The 17,869-nt window shown below is 35.5% G+C and overlaps 2 protein-coding genes across 5 annotated transcripts in view; both read left to right on the top strand.

Annotated features, from left to right (window-relative positions):
* The window catches only part of rnf130 (ring finger protein 130), a 54,227-nt gene extending 46,284 nt beyond the window's left edge, over positions 1 to 7,943 (top strand). For 2 of the 4 annotated variants that reach the window (XM_016252997.1, XM_016252995.1), the window contains exons 7-8: positions 1,403 to 1,607; positions 6,743 to 7,943. In XM_016252997.1, coding sequence (XP_016108483.1) covers positions 1,403 to 1,607; positions 6,743 to 6,852 — 315 coding nt within the window. In that variant the 3' untranslated portion in view covers positions 6,853 to 7,943. Of the gene's footprint in view, positions 1 to 1,402; positions 1,608 to 1,775; positions 2,166 to 4,165; positions 4,260 to 4,687; positions 4,878 to 6,742 lie in introns of those variants that run through there. The other 2 variants (XM_016252996.1, XM_016252998.1) reach the window with 2 other exon arrangements.
* Positions 7,944 to 9,873: 1,930 nt separating this feature from the next.
* Positions 9,874 to 17,842, top strand: ctso (cathepsin O). The gene is made up of 9 exons (XM_016252994.1): positions 9,874 to 9,934; positions 10,680 to 10,847; positions 11,295 to 11,403; positions 11,484 to 11,623; positions 12,862 to 13,029; positions 14,733 to 14,854; positions 16,259 to 16,422; positions 16,839 to 16,931; positions 17,262 to 17,842. Exons 2-9 carry the CDS (start codon positions 10,680 to 10,682, stop codon positions 17,294 to 17,296), a joined length of 999 nt encoding a protein of 332 aa, XP_016108480.1. The 5' UTR covers positions 9,874 to 9,934; the 3' UTR covers positions 17,297 to 17,842.
* Positions 17,843 to 17,869: the final 27 nt, after the last annotated feature.

Here is a 17,869-nt window from a genome sequence, read left to right as displayed (position 1 = left end):
CTTCACTTTGTCAGGCAGGTCCTATTTAAGAGATTTCTTGATTGCGAACAGGTGTGGCAGTAATCAGGCCTGGGTGTGGCTAGAGAAATTGAACTCAGGTGTGATAAACCACAGTTTTAACAGGGGGGCAAACACTTCTTCACACAGGGCCATGTAGTTTTGGATTTTGTTTTCCCTTAATAATAATAACCTTCATTTAAAAACTGCATGTTGTGTTTACTTGTGTTATCTTTGACTAATATTTAAATTTGTTTGATGATCTGAAACATTAAAGTGTGACAAACATGCAAAAAAATAAGAAATCAGGAAGGGGACCAACACTTTTTCACACCACTGTATGTCATACCCATGTTATTATACAAATTTGTGTCCTCATAAACCACATAAACATGCACACACACACACACACACACACACACACACACACGTGCGTGTTGGGTTTCCATGTTTTATGGGGACGTAATAGAATTAATGGTTTTTATACTGTACACACTGCACGCAAACCTTTTTGCAGTTTTAGATTTTCAAAAAAAGATTGTTCTGTATGATTTATAACTTCATTGGGACGAAACAACTTTCCCACAAGGTCAAAATTTACTGGTCCCCATAATGTAGGGAATACCAGGACTACACACACACACACACACACACACACGTTTAAATATTAATTATTTATTATTTAAATAATTAATAAGTAATTATATTAAGATAATTATAATTATTATAGACCTATCTAAACAACCATCCCTGTAAAAGAAAACCTGCATTTTTAGAAAATGATTGACTTTGTATAATATTTTTGTTTTATTTTATTTTATTATTTTTATTATTATCATTATTATTATTATTATTTTTGCAGACGTCCCTGAAGAGATGTTTTGTCACATTTACTGTATAGCTATATTCTGGGAACAATTTTCCCCAAAGTACAGCTATGTGAACACACACTGACTGAAATGTATTACAAAAACAACCGACACATTGATCTCGGGGGGCAGCAGGTTGTGACATTCCAAAGGCTCTTATTTGATTTGTTGTTGTTATGATTTTATAATGATTTATGTTCTTGAAAATAACATCAATTCCTGCAGTTTAAATGGGATGGATTGCCTGAATTATTACAGATCTGAGCATGTAAACATATTACTGTAAAAAATGGCAAAATGAATATGTGTTGCTGGTTGCAACAGAATGATATAAAGTAATTTGGCCTGTAATCTTGTTTTTGCAGTGAGAGGTGTAGGATTTATGATCAAGTAGCTCCCTCTGGTGATCACTTCAGTCATTTCATTGAATTTTTCATGTCATGTGATTATAATTTTGTTTTCTGATATTAGGGAGATTTGCATCAAATCATATGTATGTTAATAAAATGGAGACTAAGACATTCATGTACTTACAGCCCAACCTGCCCTGCGTGGACAACATGGCTTTTGACATGGATCGGATGTCCCGCAGTCAGACTTCCAGCCAGAGGACAGCGCTGGTGGACTTGTCCTCTGAGACCAGCATCAGTCTGGAGCCTCTACGCCACTCCAGTTCCTCCCAGCTTCCCTCCGACGAAGAGCTCATTCCTCGCTCCGGAGAGATCAACATTGCTGTCACTAGTAAGAGCGGGGCTTATTCTCTCTTATTTTGTCTCTCTTATTCTATCTGGATGTTCTTATAGGTGAAGTGTGTAATTTCTGCATCACCAAAGTGTATTGCAAAAATCACACACTTCGTCTTTAAGTTTGCTCACCTCTGTCCCACCTTCTCCTTCATTTCCTCCCCAGCAGGGGGTAAGCTTTCCTTACTGTAGCGCACTGACTGCATTGCTCCACCTGTTGTTCAGGGACATCTGTGTGCTGCTGAGGCTGAGCTCAGTGATGTGAGCAGGTGTCTGTGCTCCACCGCAGTGTGTCCTGCCCTTTACTGCAATGAATATTGTGTACTAGACTTCTTAAGTCACTGCGTGTGTGTCATGGCACTCTTTGGTCTCTCTTTTCTGACATTTAAAAATAAATTCTAAATTCTATGTAACCATATATAATTGTATAATTAATGGGATAATGTACATTCAGCCAGTCATTATTATAAAATAAACACCTTCAGGATGATCACATTGTAGGTGTTATTTTGCGATAATGACCATTTGACTTTATATTATTGGTTACGTTTTTTATATTTTAGTTGTAATAATGCACATGTTTTTATAAAAAACAGTTCAAAAACATTTTAACAAAAAATTTCCTTTTGACTTAAGTGGGCTTATTTTATTTTATAAAATACAATTTTATAATTTTATTTTTATTTTTTTATTTTAAAGGGGTCATATGATGCTTTTTTTAAAGATCATTATTTTGTGGATTTGGTGTAACAGAATATGTTGACATGCTTTAATGTAAAAAAATCAAATACTGTACATTATTGTAGGTCCTCTATGCCCCGCCTCTCTCAAACGCTTCGTTTTCTACAAAGTCCCTCCTTCCGACAAGCGCAGTCTGCTCTGATTGGACAGCTGACCCAGTGCATTGTGATTGGCCGAACACCGCAAGCACTTGTCGGAAATGTAACGCCCCTTACCATAATCGCAAGCTTCATCTTTCAAAATAAATGTAAAGACAGCCCGAAAGGGGAACAGAGTCGCGTGACAGACACAGTGATGAAGCTGGTCTCTCGCTCTCTCTCTCCGTCTCTCACACACACGCACGCACGCGCACACAAATCAGCTTGCAACACTCCAAAGAGAAAGGAAAACTTGAAATCGCATCATATGACCCCTTTAAAAATACTATTTTATCTTGTATTCATGTTTTTAAATTTAAAAAAAAAAAAGAGTTAAGCAGTTTATTTTAATCTTTGTGTTACACATTTGTTTTTAAGATACTTGCATTTTCTATTTGACATAATGTCTAATCCAGGTGATAGAATGCGCTTTTTTTTTCTATCAGCCACTGCTGTTTTCCCCTTTTTTATTTTTTTATATCTGTCGTTGTGGTTGCTGTATGTAGTCTTTGAAATGTACATTCCATGCCATGTGTTGCAAAATAATATTTGAAAATTAATATTGGCAAATTTTTAAATTTGATTGTTTTGCTACACAAGCAAGCCACCTATAGTAACAACCTTAGACCTTCATCAAAAACAAAATATATGTACGTATATGGTGACATCATATTCACACTTCATATTCCATATTATATATTTTCCTCTTGTCTTCTCTTGCATGTTAAAAAGTTTAAGGTACACTTGGAAAGATTTCAGACAAAATGCATACCAACATATCAGAGGGTTTTATTTTATTTTATTTTACCTGTGACTCAACTTTGCTCAAGTTGGCTTTTAATAACAGACACCCACTCGTTTGCTTTCTTTCTGAAGTTATTTTATTGTTTAGGTTGTGCCAGCATTTTTAATTAGGTTATGCAGAGCAGTAGCTCACATGTTGAGTGCAATGAAACTAAACTAAAGAACAGAAAACTGCATGCAAGTAAAATAAGTAAATGCTCAAGGAACTACATACCTTTGTTGCAGAAACAGATGTAAGGTAATTACACCTTTGTGGGATAATTTATTATTTACCAACCATTTGTCCTGATGCTATGTCTTTAAAATATTATGTTCAGCAATTTTAACCCCTCCTGTTGGTTTGCATTTGTATTGCAGTGATTAATTATATTAAAGAACCCCAAGCAGGTGTATCTGCTTGAACAGCTATGCAATTTTTGTATGGTTTTAAAGAAGGTTTTTGGTTGTTTCTGAAATCGTAGTGGTCTCTGTGTAACAATTTCTTGTCTCTAAATTCTGTAAAAATTTTGCTTTTTTTATTGCTTTTAAAAAAAACTCTGTGAAATACTTATTAATGCATCTTCTAATGACATGGTCTTCCTAACAGATGCAAAACCCTCTCTGCTTTGTAAATGTATGGCTAAACCAGCACTAAGTGTCATGTGCTCTGAATGTGCTACGTTCAGTTTCACTCTCGTGTTTTATCTGTCTTGTTTGCGATCATCGCTTGCCTATGGTTTCCTCTACTGTTCCATGGATTAGAGAAGTATACCTCTTTTCTTCACGCCTCCACCTGTCGCCAGTTTCTTCTTCTCTTCGGCTCTCTGTCGAGATGATACCCTGGCCCTGCCCTCAACAGAAAATGACCCCCCTCCCCCTTTTACTCTGTTAACAGAAGAGTGGTTTATTGTTGCCAGCTTCGGCGTCCTCTCTGCTCTCACACTTTGCTACATGATCATCAGAGCCACTGCCAGCGCCCCCACCTATGAGTGAGTATAGATCAAGATATTCTTTTTCAAGATTTTCAGATTGTCACAGCATCACTAAATACATTTAGTATCTACTGCACAGCATGATCTGTCACATTAGTGTGCTACTACATTAATGTACTACTTTTCTACAAGTAAATATAAAGTGTCAGGATTATGCAGCTGTAAGGGCTGTAGAATCTTTAAATTAGTTTGATCAAATTTTATAAAAGTTTATTTAGATTTTATATGTAACAAACCAGTGTTACTTTAATATTATTAAGATACTATTACAGTTTTAATTAGTATTTTTTTTATATTTCTATTTTAATTTTTATTTGTTAAAAATTTAGTGCCCACATCTAGATTAAATTTTTATGAGTTTTCTATTATTTCCACGTGCCTCACTCCAGTGCTTGTTTTTTTCCCTTTATTTTTGTCTTTTGCAGACTGAAGTTGGAATGAAGATATTTTTGTGGCGTCCTCGTTTCTAAAACAGAAATGCATCCTGAAAAATAAAGTTGCCGATTACACTTCAAGTCCGTTTCAGACACATGCATTTGTAGTGTTATTAGAGTTAAAGGGGTCATATGATGGTGCTAAAATGAACATTATTTTGTGTATTTGGTGTAATGAAATGTGTTTATGCGGTTTAAGGTTAAAAAAACACATTATTTTCCACATACTGTACATTATTGTTTCTCGTGGAAGATGTGAGGGTGTGTTAGAATGAGCCGTTTTAGGTAGGTGTGGCTGACTCTTAACTTTTATAAAGAATATCTCTTTGGATTTGAGACTTTAGTATTTGCAACTTTACAGATCTTCTTTATGCACCAAGAGCTTGTAACACTCCAAAGAGAAAGGAAAAATTGAAATCACATCATATGACCCTTTTAACTTTCACCTCTTGCACATTCAGAGCTTTTCACTGGATGATATAGCTGATGAACTTCTTGTTTTACTCAATTGCTGTATTTAAAAAGCCCTTTTAAGTTTCATTTTAGATGAATAGTGTTTTGCATACATGTTAAATGTCTTTTACATTTGTATAATTTTTTTTCAAATCCTTTGCTTTGTCTTTGATTGTTAAGTGAATCTAAGTCTTTAAAGACATTTGTGTGTGTATTAAAATTGCTTTGTGCAAAACTCGTTGTTGTGCTTTTTAGTAAGTTAGTAGTTACTAGTACTAATTGTATTCCTTGATACTGTTTTGATGCTTCTGTCTCTCTCGGTTTACCATGGTGAGACTCCTGAATCTAATTTTCACTCTCAGACCAGCAACATCCATCATGTCACACATCTTACTGGACATACAATATTGATTTACTGTGGCATATTGTACCGCTACAGTTTAATTCAGTAGTGCCTTACTTACAGTAAGTCAAGCCAAGAGCACTAAAAATACTGTAATACAACTATGAGGACAGATTGTGTTTTGTATCAGTCTAACATTTAATGCAGTGGGATAGGGATTGTGTAACTTAAGGTCAGGTCTATTCGAGTTTAGCTGGAAACATAAACAAAGCCCACATGAACAAGCTAATAAAGGATTACTTGGAGTGAAGTATATTTTGCTGTATTATTATGTAATAGACATTATTAGGCTGCTGTCTTTAAATCTATAATCACATATTACAATAAAATGAGAAAAAAATATCCAGCATATGTATTTTATATTAATTATATTTATTTACATGCATGTGTGTATTATGAAATAGTTTAATAATAGCTTATTATATGGAGCAGCACATATTTGTCTTTTAACAGTCTGCAATTCACACAGTTCAGTATTTGTATTATCACCAAATCTTGGATTCAATCTTTTTGTCAACTTGTTTTCTTTCAATTAGCACAGGTTTTATGTTTCTTTTTGGAGCTGATTGGCCATAGGCCTCACTGATCTGTGCTTACACACCTTAGTTTTTGAGTACAAAAACCAAACATTATTTTATAGCTCATTTTGGAGAAAGTTATTTTTGACCAGGAATACCAAAAGTGTAACAAGGTGGGGGTAAAAAGTACAGAAATAATCAAAAGTTTTTGGGAAGTTGTTATGCCCTGTGTGAGCAAAGTCAGTACATTTTAGTCTAATGCAATGAATTAGCATTTTCAGGTAAAAATGACAACATGAGGGTTAAATCAGGGAGCTGTATATTCACAAAACACCCAAACACTTCCATAAAAAACCTGATTTCCACTGAGAAGCTTGATGGTAATTAACTGGTCTGGTGTCAAGGACAAAATAAGTGTTGATTACATGTAACCAACTGACATTGATTTTGTGCTGAGATGAAATGTCAGATTTGAGCACAATCTTTATGGAGGAGGTAAATAAATCTTTTCAGTCAGCAGGAGCCACATCTTGAATATTTTATTAACATTCAGAAGAATCATTCCTTCTTTCATCTATCTCATTTCTAGCCCCCTGTTGTACACAAAAACAGAGTATTATTACAAATGTCTTAATCTAACCCCATCATTTTTGTTGTTTTGTCTGTTTTCAGGTGGTCATTTCTTCAACCGTAATTCTGTGTCTCCGCGCAGCGTCGTCTGTGAGATGGAGCTTCCAGACATTCAGGCGTCGCTGGACATGTACGACGACAACAAATCCTGAGGACACGCACCTCATCCTCCTCCAGCCCATTCCTCCATCATCCTCTCCCCGACCCCAGATTGCGGGGAACAACATTTATGAGTGTGAAACAGAGTACTGACAGTGAGCACACTGACTCTGGCGATAAACTCTACCACTGTAGAATGATCTTCAGAGCGATCAAGTGGACGTGATTGGACTATTGCACCATCATCAGCCTCCTTAGACTTTTACACTTACTTTTTGAAAGACTATTTCAAAAGATATCTTTTCACAGATGGCTGTGGGAAGTACCTCTTAGTTCATTTCTCCGGTCTCCTCGGTTATCCACAAATGTTGTTGTGTATGTAATTTGCTGACCGTTTTTAAGTTCCCATGCTTAATATTGTTCCAGATGGGGAAAGCTCTTCTCTCGTGGACAGTCGTGAAAGCAGGATCGGAAACTGAGCCTTTATAGAAGAGCTGTCTGCTTTGTATCTCTGCTTTTGTAGCGAAACAAGATGCAAACGAACTCGTCCTTCATATGCTGAAATGCTGCAGCTTCACGTTTAGTGCTGGCCCGTTAGCACTCGAAACTCCTCGACAAATCACCGTTACTTCCTTGTAGAAATATATACAGTATTTCTCTGTACATAGAATGAAAATGTTTTAAACATGTATTTAAAGAAAATCCTATGGAATACCTACAGCGAATACTAATCAGTTCCAAGCAAGGGGACCTAATATATATATGAATATATACAGTATTTGCATATAATAATTCATATATATCTCTCTCTCTCTCTCTCATTCTCTCTCTCTCAAGTGGCCTCTTAGCACAGTTTGTCTTTCCTGGATCTTGTCCGTGCACAAGAGTGTCTGTCTCTTTTGCGTTCTCGTTTTCGTAACCAGTTTTTGGGGGATGGCATTGTGACCATGCTGGCCTGCACTCACAGAGATCGTTGTGCTGATTCTGCATCAGTTTTGTTTTCTGTCATATGTGGTTGCAGTCAGGACAGGGCTGAAGCTCTACTCTGAGACACTCAGTGAGTAAAGGCTCTGCTTTAATGTGGGTCATGATATGGGCTACCTATGTTACATACTGCCTCAGCATTAAACTTGTCATAATTGCCTATACTGCTTTCTTTCTTTGGGTGAGGTTTAAAATCAACACAAATAACAAAAAAACAATGTTATATTAGTATATATTAAAGTAATTAGTATTTTGAATTAGCTTTTATATTTTTAGTATTAATTTTAATTTTAATTTCAGTTTTAGTAAATATAATTCTTTTTTTTCTATATGTATATAGTAGCTTTATTTTTATACATTTTTAGTACTTTTTTTTTACTTTCGACTTTTTACGTTTTTTTTAATGCATTTTATATCAGTTAGTGGCCAAGGCAACATTTTCATTTACATTTCTAATATTCATTTAAAATGTAATCCAATGTTTATATTTCATTTTATTTCAGCTTTATTTCAATTAATGAAAAGCTAGTTTTATTTTTAGTTAACAATAACAACACTGACATGGATGGATGGATAAATAAGCTTTATTGGGGCACTGGCCATTTTGGAGTTCAATGGAATAAATTTGTTCCACCCTGAACAAAAGGGAAAAAAGAGCAAATTTGATTTTTATAAAGGGAAACACTGTTAAATATGATTAAATACTGATTTAAATATTTTATTATGTTTATTATTATTATTATTATTAGGGCTGGGTTTTGACACAGATTTCACGATTAAATTCGATTCTCATTCACAAGCTTGCGATTCGATTACCAATTCGATTCAATTCAATATCGATTATTTTGGATATATATCAGGTACAGTACATACCAAATTTTCTCAAAGAAAAAAATCTCTCAACTAATGCTGTAAAATATACATGAGAGTCAGTTGGTACAACATTACTATAATATTGAAGGTTAAATTTGACTGATTTGTTAAAATTACACAGGATACGGATTGTAAAGTTGTACTCTTCGGATGTTTAGTCATGTTTATTTTGTTCTGTCACTCCACATTAAACAGCGCCAAAACGGCATTTGTTGTTTAAATACCACAATACAATGGACAGAATTTGAAATCTGAGACTTTGTTTCATATTAAAAGTACCAAAGCACAATGCTTATTGCGATTTATTGGGTGGGAAGTGCCCTTCAGTGTTCCGTCCATTAACTGAAAACAGGCTAGAATAATCGATTCGTGGGATTTAAGAATCGATATCCTTCCGTAAAAATGAGAATCGATTAATATCGAGATATCTATATTTTTTTACCCAGCCCTAATTATTATTATTATTACATAAATAAATATTTTTATATAAATAGTAGAGCTGGTGAAAATGTTACGGCAAAAATAAAGCATCACACCTTATGTTAATGTTAATAAATTACTCTCAATTACAATTGAATAGAATTATAAGCAGCTTCACAATTAAACAGGAAGTGTAATAGATGTCGTTTTTTTATATATATATACTTTTGTAATAACCCTGCTGGAAAAAAAAAACAATAGAAACCATCACAGGGTCATAGTTTTAATGGGACTTGTATTGGTTTTAATGGAAACTGTAATGGTGTCTATTGGTCTCCATTAGTAATTGGTCGCCTTCTATTGTTAAAACAACTAAATCCTAATGGAATATGTCCCAAAACACACTACAGAAGACCATTTGTAATGGTTTTAATGGTTAAAAGCTGATGGTTTGTAATGTGTGTACTGGTATTTGTAGTGGAAACCGTTAGAATTTCTGTGATGGTTTCTATTGTTTTTTTCAGCAGGGAACTGAGTAACACGGGCACCATTGAGTGTGATCATTAGCTTCTTGGAAAGCCTTAGGAAAAATTGTTGCTTTCGAATATAATTAGACGCTATTGTATTAATTTCGTTTAATTGAATTCGGTTAATTCAGTGTGTATAACCTTTTCGTCTGTGATTCCTTGGCGCTTTATTTTCACATTTGCCGTCTGTTTGCCTCAGGTAATGCGTTCACCCGCCGCGCGAGGGCGATAGAGCGCTCTGATCTGCTGCAGGAAATGACCGAGAGCAGAAATGAAAGTTGTTCAAGTGTACAGAATGATTAACTGAACGTTTACTAATAACTCTATTTAAATGGCGTTTACTTTGTTAATAAATTACTCTCAATTACAATTGAATAGAATTATAAGCAGCTTCACAATTAAACAGGAAGTGTAATAGATGTCGTTTTTTTATATATATATACTTTTGTAATAACCCTGCTGGAAAAAAAAAACAATAGAAACCATCACAGGGTCATAGTTTTAATGGGACTTGTATTGGTTTTAATGGAAACTGTAATGGTGTCTATTGGTCTCCATTAGTAATTGGTCGCCTTCTATTGTTAAAACAACTACATCCTAATGGAATATGTCCCAAAACACACTACAGAAGACCATTTGTAATGGTTTTAATGGTTAAAAGCTGATGGTTTGTAATGTGTGTACTGGTATTTGTAGTGGAAACCGTTAGAATTTCTGTGATGGTTTCTATTGTTTTTTTCAGCAGGGAACTGAGTAACACGGGCACCTTTGAGTGTGATCATTAGCTTCTTGGAAAGCCTTAGGAAAAATTGTTGCTTTCGAATATAATTAGACGCTATTGTATTAATTTCGTTTAATTGAATTCGGTTAATTCAGTGTGTATAACCTTTTCGTCTGTGATTCCTTGGTGCTTTATTTTCACATTTGCCGTCTGTTTGCCTCAGGTAATGCGTTCACCCGCCGCGCGAGGGCGATAGAGCGCTCTGATCTGCTGCAGGAAATAACCGAGAGCAGAAATGAAAGTTGTTCAAGTGTACAGAATGATTAACTGAACGTTTACTAATAACTCTATTTAAATGGCGTTTACTTCAACATTAGTTGTTTTGACAATTTACCATGAGCTGCTCACGGGATCCAACGGCGTCGAACTATTCAGGACAACTCTGACGGACGGAGAACGAATGAAGACTTTTCAGCGAGGACATGAAAACAATGAACACTATCAGAGACGGATTCATTTCCAGGTACATTTAGTGTACTAACATTAATATCTCACAAACTACAGCATTAAATAAGAATCATAAGAACTCAATCACCGCGGCTGATAAGTGACAATAACTGTGTTTCAAAGCCTAGTGAACTGCCTAAGTAGACGCTGTAGCAGCTTTAGGCATCATAGATGAGCTCCCTCACACAAATACAGTTTTGTTCATGCGCCTTGGATGCCTAGAAATGCTGTCTAGTTAGGCAGACAATAACTTGCTGATTTTAATGCATCTAAATATTAAAACCATAAAGTAAATCTACAGCTACTACTTGCCTCAATATAAAATATGAGTGAAAAAAATGTAGACAATGCCAGTAATGCCATTAGTTTCTGTCATGTGATGTGTCAAATGTCCTCATGTGATTAGCATCTCACCTGTTGCTCAAGGTGTCTTATGGTCATGTCTTGTTTTGGCTGATTGTAGAACTCACTCAAGAGACAAGCCTTTCTGAATTCAGCACTGAAGAGATCAGACCAGTCTGCCCGTTACGGCATCAACCAGTTCTCGGACTTATCTCCACAGCAATTCAAAGGTGACTATATGCAGGTTATGGATTCTTACAGATGAATGCACTTTGTATGATGCCATCTATCATGTCTCATTTTTTCTCAGAGCGATATCTCACTGCCCGGACTGAGACGGCTCCAAAGTTTGACCCCTCTAGGACTGGAATTCAAGTTAAGATGAATTATCCACCCAAGTTTGATTGGAGGGACCATGGAATTGTCGGACCAGTCCGAAACCAGGAGTCGGTATGGTGTTGATATTAAGACTAGGGTTTACATGTGATCTTTTTCCACTCATGTAAATACTCAAAACATATGACTTTTTTTTTTTCTTACTATGTGTAATAGATAGGTAGGGCTGGGCGATATAGCTAAAAAATGTATCAACGATACAATGTTTCATATCGTTCGGTATCGATAATTATTGATATTTTTATAATCTTTTTTTAAAACAAAAAGCAATAGAATTTTTTTTTATTTATTTAACCACTGTAACACAATTTATTGAGACAAACAACAAATATTTTTTGTTTTAACAATCAAACACAATAAAAATTAAACAAATATCTAATTTCTAATGTTTTATATGCAGATTAAATAGGTCTTTATTGTATAGGTCTAATTGTCTCCCGAGGCCACAGGAGGGCGGAATGAGCAAAATAATGCAGCGCATTTAGCAAGTAACTCTATAAAAAAAACAAGCATTACGTCTAAATTAACTCATAAAAATCAAATATAGTTTCGTAAATTGCATAAATGGTTATGAACAAAACAGCATCATGTATTTATGCATTGCTTAATCCAAAGAGCCGAAGCGCCATTCACACAGACTGCATTTAAAAACATATGAGACGCAGTGAAAAGGAATAAACCTCCACAAATTTACGACGTGTTTTCTAAAAGTTTAAACTGTTTTATCTTTGCGTGGCTTTCTATACATCTCTTCTGTGAGACGCGAGTGCAGCAGTCGTATTTGTCCGTCTAAAAAATGTGCTGAATATGCATTCTGTGTGAATGGCTTGGTTTCGGTTTTAACACATTCAAGATCTTCTCCGCATTGAGCTTCTATATTGCTCTAATATTTTGAATGAATAACGCAGCAGCGGCACATCTCGTGGGCTAGACTAACAAAACATTAAAATGAAACAACGGCACTCACGTCATTATCACCGCATGTCGCGCGCCACTGATGTGATGCACACCTAACATTCAAATGCAAATGTTTATTTTAAATTCGACTAATATTCATTCTTTATTCACAATCTCCTCATCACAGGCAGGCACAGCTCTCAATTCAGCATGTATTCGTGTTTGTGTGTGCTGTCTGCTTGACTCATAGGACGTGCCAATATCGTGCGCTATATCGAACATTTTTTGAAGCGATATCGAAGAAGGTGTACCGTCGATAAATATTGATACGTTTTATCGCCCAGGCCTATAGATAGGTTTACTCTGTCTGCATTTCTTCTTGCTTTTTTGTCTAGTGTGGAGGATGCTGGGCCTTCAGTGTGGTGGAGGCCATTGAAACGGTATCTGCTAAAGATGGTGGAAAACTGCAGCAGCTCAGTGTGCAGCAGGTTATAGACTGCTCTTATGAAAATGAGGGCTGTAATGGTGGATCTCCTGTTGGAGCTCTGGATTGGTTGGCACAGGTGCTGTCATCTGCTTTCTCTTTTTCTTGTGATGATATAACTGGGAAAGATTAAAGGTGCTGTAGGAGATCTTGGGAAATGCTAACTTTATCATATATATGTATATATATATATGTGTGTGTGTGTGTGTGTGTGTGTGTGTGTGTGTGTGTGACCCTGGACCACAAAACCAGTCATAAGGGTCAGTTTTTTTTTATTTTTGAGATTTATACATCAGCTGCTGAATAAATAAGCTTTCCATTGATGTATGGTTTGTTAGGATAGGACAATATTGGGTGAGATACAACTATTTGAAAATTTGAAATTAAAATATTGAGGAAAATCTCCTTTAAAGTTGTCCAAATGAAGTCCTTAGCAATGCATATTACTACTCGAAAAGTTTTGATATATTTACGGTAGGAAATTTACAAAATATCTTCATGGAACATGATCTTTACTTAATATCCTAATGATTTTAGGACAGCTGCAGCTCATCCAGAATGCTGCTGCCAGGATTCTGACTAGAACCAGAAAATCTGAGCATATTACACCAGTCCTCAGGTCCTTACACTGGCTTCCAGTTATATTTAGGATTGATTTTAAAGTACTTTTACTCGTTTGTATATCACTCAATGGCCTAGGACCTAAATACATTGCAGATATGCTCACTGAATATAAACCTAACAGACCACTCAGATCATTAGGATCGAGTCAGTTAGAAATACCAAGGTTTCACACGAAACAAGGGGAGTCCGCCTTTAGCTATTTTGCCACCCACAGTTGGAACCTGCTTCCAGAAGAGATCAGAAGTGCTAAAACATTAGTCACATTTAAATCTAGACTCAAAACTCATCAGTTTAGCTGTTCATTTATTGAATGAGCACTGTGCGATGTCCGAACTGATTGCACTGTATTTTATGTATAATCATTTTCTATTTTTAACTGTTTTAAATTCATTTTAAATCATTTTTTAAATAATTTCCAAAGTTTTTAAATTCCTTTTTTTTTATTGTTGTGATTATTTTTTATTATTTTACTTTCTTTTATGTAAAGCACTTTGAATTACCATTGTGTATAAAATGTGCTATATAAAAAAAAATAAAAAAATTGGCATAGAAGAAAAATCGATAATTTTGACCCATACAATGTATTGTTGGTTATTGCTACAAATATACCTGTGCTACTTATGACTGGCTTTGTGGTCCAGGGTCACATATAATACTATTATTATTATTATTATTAAAATAGAAACCATTTATTTGAAATTGTAACAATATTTCACAATATTACAGTTTTTACTTCAATTTTGATTAAAAAATCTTACAGACCCCAAACTTTTAAACGGTTGTGCAACAAAGTTTGTACAGGTTATTATTATCCTATTATCATTATTTTATATTTCTTAAATTTGCAAACAAGACACTTGGAATCTTACAGCTGATTAAAAGCAGTAGTTATGTTGATCAGATCTGTGATATGTATTGTGAAGTGCATATTCTAAGCTTTTAAATGACACCTTTTATTTTTGAGAAGCTTCTTAATTAGTATTTTAATAAGGGTGTTAATTAATTAGCTAGCTGCAGCAGTTTTGAGAGGGTTAAAACTTGGAAGTGAAAAAAATAAATAAATTGTCCATTCCAGCCACAACAAGCTGCTGATTAAAGATTAAAGGAAATTCCATAATTGGCACATTCTCATATCCTGTTTTGTTTATCCTTTTTCAGACCAAACTGAAGTTGGTGAATGAGGCGGAGTATCCCTTCAAAGACATGGCTGGGATCTGCCAGTACTTTCCTCAGTCTCACACTGGAGTGGCAGTGAGGAATTACTCAGCTTATGACTTCAGGTAATGGATGTAGCATGCAGGTGGCTTGAGCTTTACATCAACAGCCAGCTATGCCATTGCATTAAGAGCAGTGTAGACCTCGTGTACTATTAAAATTCAAGGTTAAAGTTTGTCGGGATGTGGGCCAATGTTTTATGTTTACTCATCTGTTCTTGTCAACTCTGTTTGCAACTCAGGGTCAGGTGCTGAACGGCCACTGACTGCACTCACAAAGCTCACGGACCACTGGTCAAATACCAAACCAAACACTTCTGACCTGTGCTTCGTTGTCTTACATTTGTGCCAGATGTCACTCTGTGTCTTACATAGTGTTCTTATTGTAACAAGACAGTTTTTGTCTTAACCAACTGGGTCAACCAGCGAGCCGGTTTGCATGGTTTGGTTTCAAAAGTGACAACGACTTTTGAACTTTCTATTAATCTAAAAATCCTGAAAGCTATGTTTCACAGTTTCCACAAAAATATTAAGCAGCACAACTGCTTTCAATGTTGATAATAATACAAAATGTTTCTTGAACACCCAATCAGCGTATTAGGATGATTTCTGAATGATGTGACTCTAAAGACTGGAGGAATGATGCTGAAAATTCAGCTTTACCATCACAGGAATAAATTACAGTTGAAAGTATATTGAAATAGAAAACAGTTATTTTAAATTGTGCAGTATTTTTGTGTTCAATTTGGAAATGAACTAGTAATCAATTAAGTAAATCTAAGTATTGCGCCCATGGGATTGTTACAGTTGAAGTCAAAAGTTTACACACACCTTGCAGAATGTTAATTATTTTACCAAAATAAGATATGCACATTCATGTTATTGTTTATTTAGTACTGACCTGAATAAGATATTTCACATAAAAGATATTTACATACAGTCCACAAGAGAAAATAATAGTTGAATTTATAAAAATGTCCCAGTTCAAAAGTTTGAAGTTGATTCTTTATACTGTGTTGTTACCTGAATGAAAAGATGGATCTCAGAATCATAGTCATTGTTGGAAAGGGTTCAAATACACAAAAATGCTGGAAAACCAAAGAATTTGTGGGACCTGAAGGATTTTTCTGAAGAACAGCAGTAAGTTTAACTGTTCAGGACAAACAAGGGACTCATGAACAACTATCACTAAACAAAAAAACACTGCTGTGGATCATCCAGGTAACTACACAGTATAAAGAATCAAGGGGATGTAAACGTTTAAACTTTTGTTTTTATATATTCAACTTTAATTTTCTCTTGTGGACTGTATGTAAAAATCTTTTATGTGAAATATCTTATTCAGGTCAGTACTAAATAAACAATAACATGCATTTTGTACGATCCCTCTTATTTTGGTAAAATAATTGACATTTTGCAGATTCTGCATGGTGTATGTAAACTTTTGACTTCAACTGTATGTTGTTGTAGTGGACAGGAGGAGGTGATGATGAGTGTGCTGGTGGAGTCGGGGCCTCTTGTTGTCATTGTGGATGCCATCAGCTGGCAGGATTACCTGGGCGGCATCATTCAGCACCATTGCTCCAGCCACAACGCCAACCATGCCGTCCTGATCACCGGTTATGATACCACAGGTACACAGACACGGGTGGTTAAACACTCTTTACTTGTGCCTCAGAGCATATAAAGGTTCAGAGCGCTGGCCTTCACGGATTACGTCCTGTCAAGGGCACAAAATTGAGCAGACACTGGCAAACACTGGCTGTGCGCCAACATCCCAGAAAACTGCCTGATGTGTCTGCACTATAATCAGCAAGCTGTCCGCAGCGTTTATCCTCTGCGATAATTTGTTTTCTCTTGTTTGTTTACTAGTTTAAATTAGGTACTTTCAGGTTAAAGTAGAGAAATTGATGCTTCGTGTCATGCCAAAACTGTTACTGCGAGTATTATCAATCATTTCATACCATTATACTGTGTAGAATGACTTGTTATTAATCATTTCCCATTTTAGGGTATGTTTTCAATGATGTGTCTTCATATTTTGTCACAGGGGAAGTGCCGTATTGGATAGTACGCAATTCATGGGGGACCTCATGGGGTGACAATGGATATGCTTACATAAAAATAGGGAATGACATGTGTGGTAAGTTTATATACTGTAGTGACCCACTTTTAATGTTTTTTACCTCGTTGACAGTCACAGTGATACACGCAATACATTCTGCTGCTGTGAGGCATTGTGTGTGTTCATAAATATTCATGAAATGTTTGGACGTTGGCAAACAGTCAATACTGTGTATAATGTAAAAATCTAATCATAAATGCTTAGTTGATCATGTTTAAATTCATATCAGATGATTTGGAAATGATGTACCGAGGTTATTTTGAAGTCGTGATCTTGTTTGTCAGTGGCTTTGAATGATTTGATGCAATGTCAGATGACACTCAACAGCCACTCTTTCTCTTTTCCCAGGCATTGCGGACAACGTTGCTGCTGTTTTTCTGTAATTGTCAATAATCTTTGTACTTCCGTGAAAAGACCGTGGCAGATCGACATTTTAAAAATATCACCCTCAGGACGGAAATCCTCCGGTGTAGCTGATGAGAATTGTAAAAATTATCACGGGGATGCGGATAACAAATCCTATTGCCTCTCGAATGCAAAGCAAGTACGCTGCTATTTGAGCTAATACACCACATTCCTAATCCCAGCCACTGTAGCCCAAAATAATTGCAGTCAGAGCCGCTTTCTATTTTAGTTATCACACACCAGCTAGATTTGTCCATAAGTATGCTTTAATCTGTAGAAAACACTGTTGGTGAATACAAGTGCACAACTGAACACGTATTGTATTGTGACATTGCACTGATATAGGACACAAGGGAACTCATCTGCAAAAATGTGAAAATATTATTAGATGTGAATACTAATTACAGCCCTAAAGAGTTTTGCAAGAAAAAGTGCTTATTACTACAGCATGTACCAGATATTTAAAAAGTTCTGCTTTTATAAAAAAATGTAACTACAAAGTTAACTTTTTATTCTGTTTTACAGTTTTGCATTTGCTAATGCATTTTAAA

This window comes from Sinocyclocheilus grahami, unplaced genomic scaffold, assembly GCF_001515645.1.
Source record: "Sinocyclocheilus grahami isolate Dianchi unplaced genomic scaffold, SAMN03320097.WGS_v1.1 scaffold1148.1, whole genome shotgun sequence".
Lineage (NCBI taxonomy): Eukaryota > Metazoa > Chordata > Actinopteri > Cypriniformes > Cyprinidae > Sinocyclocheilus > Sinocyclocheilus grahami.
Note: the sequence above shows the minus strand (reverse complement) of the source record. Positions and strands in the feature narration are given on the sequence as shown.

Excerpts from the sequence above, each read along its gene's own strand:
- ctso (XM_016252994.1), top strand. The coding sequence starts at position 10,680 with ATGGCGTTTACTTCAACATTAGTTGTTTTGACAATTTACCATGAGCTG. Across the intron at positions 13,030-14,732 it reads CTCTGGATTGGTTGGCACAG|ACCAAACTGAAGTTGGTGAA; the intron begins GTGCTGTCATCT and ends ATCCTTTTTCAG. Across the intron at positions 14,855-16,258 it reads TACTCAGCTTATGACTTCAG|TGGACAGGAGGAGGTGATGA; the intron begins GTAATGGATGTA and ends ATGTTGTTGTAG.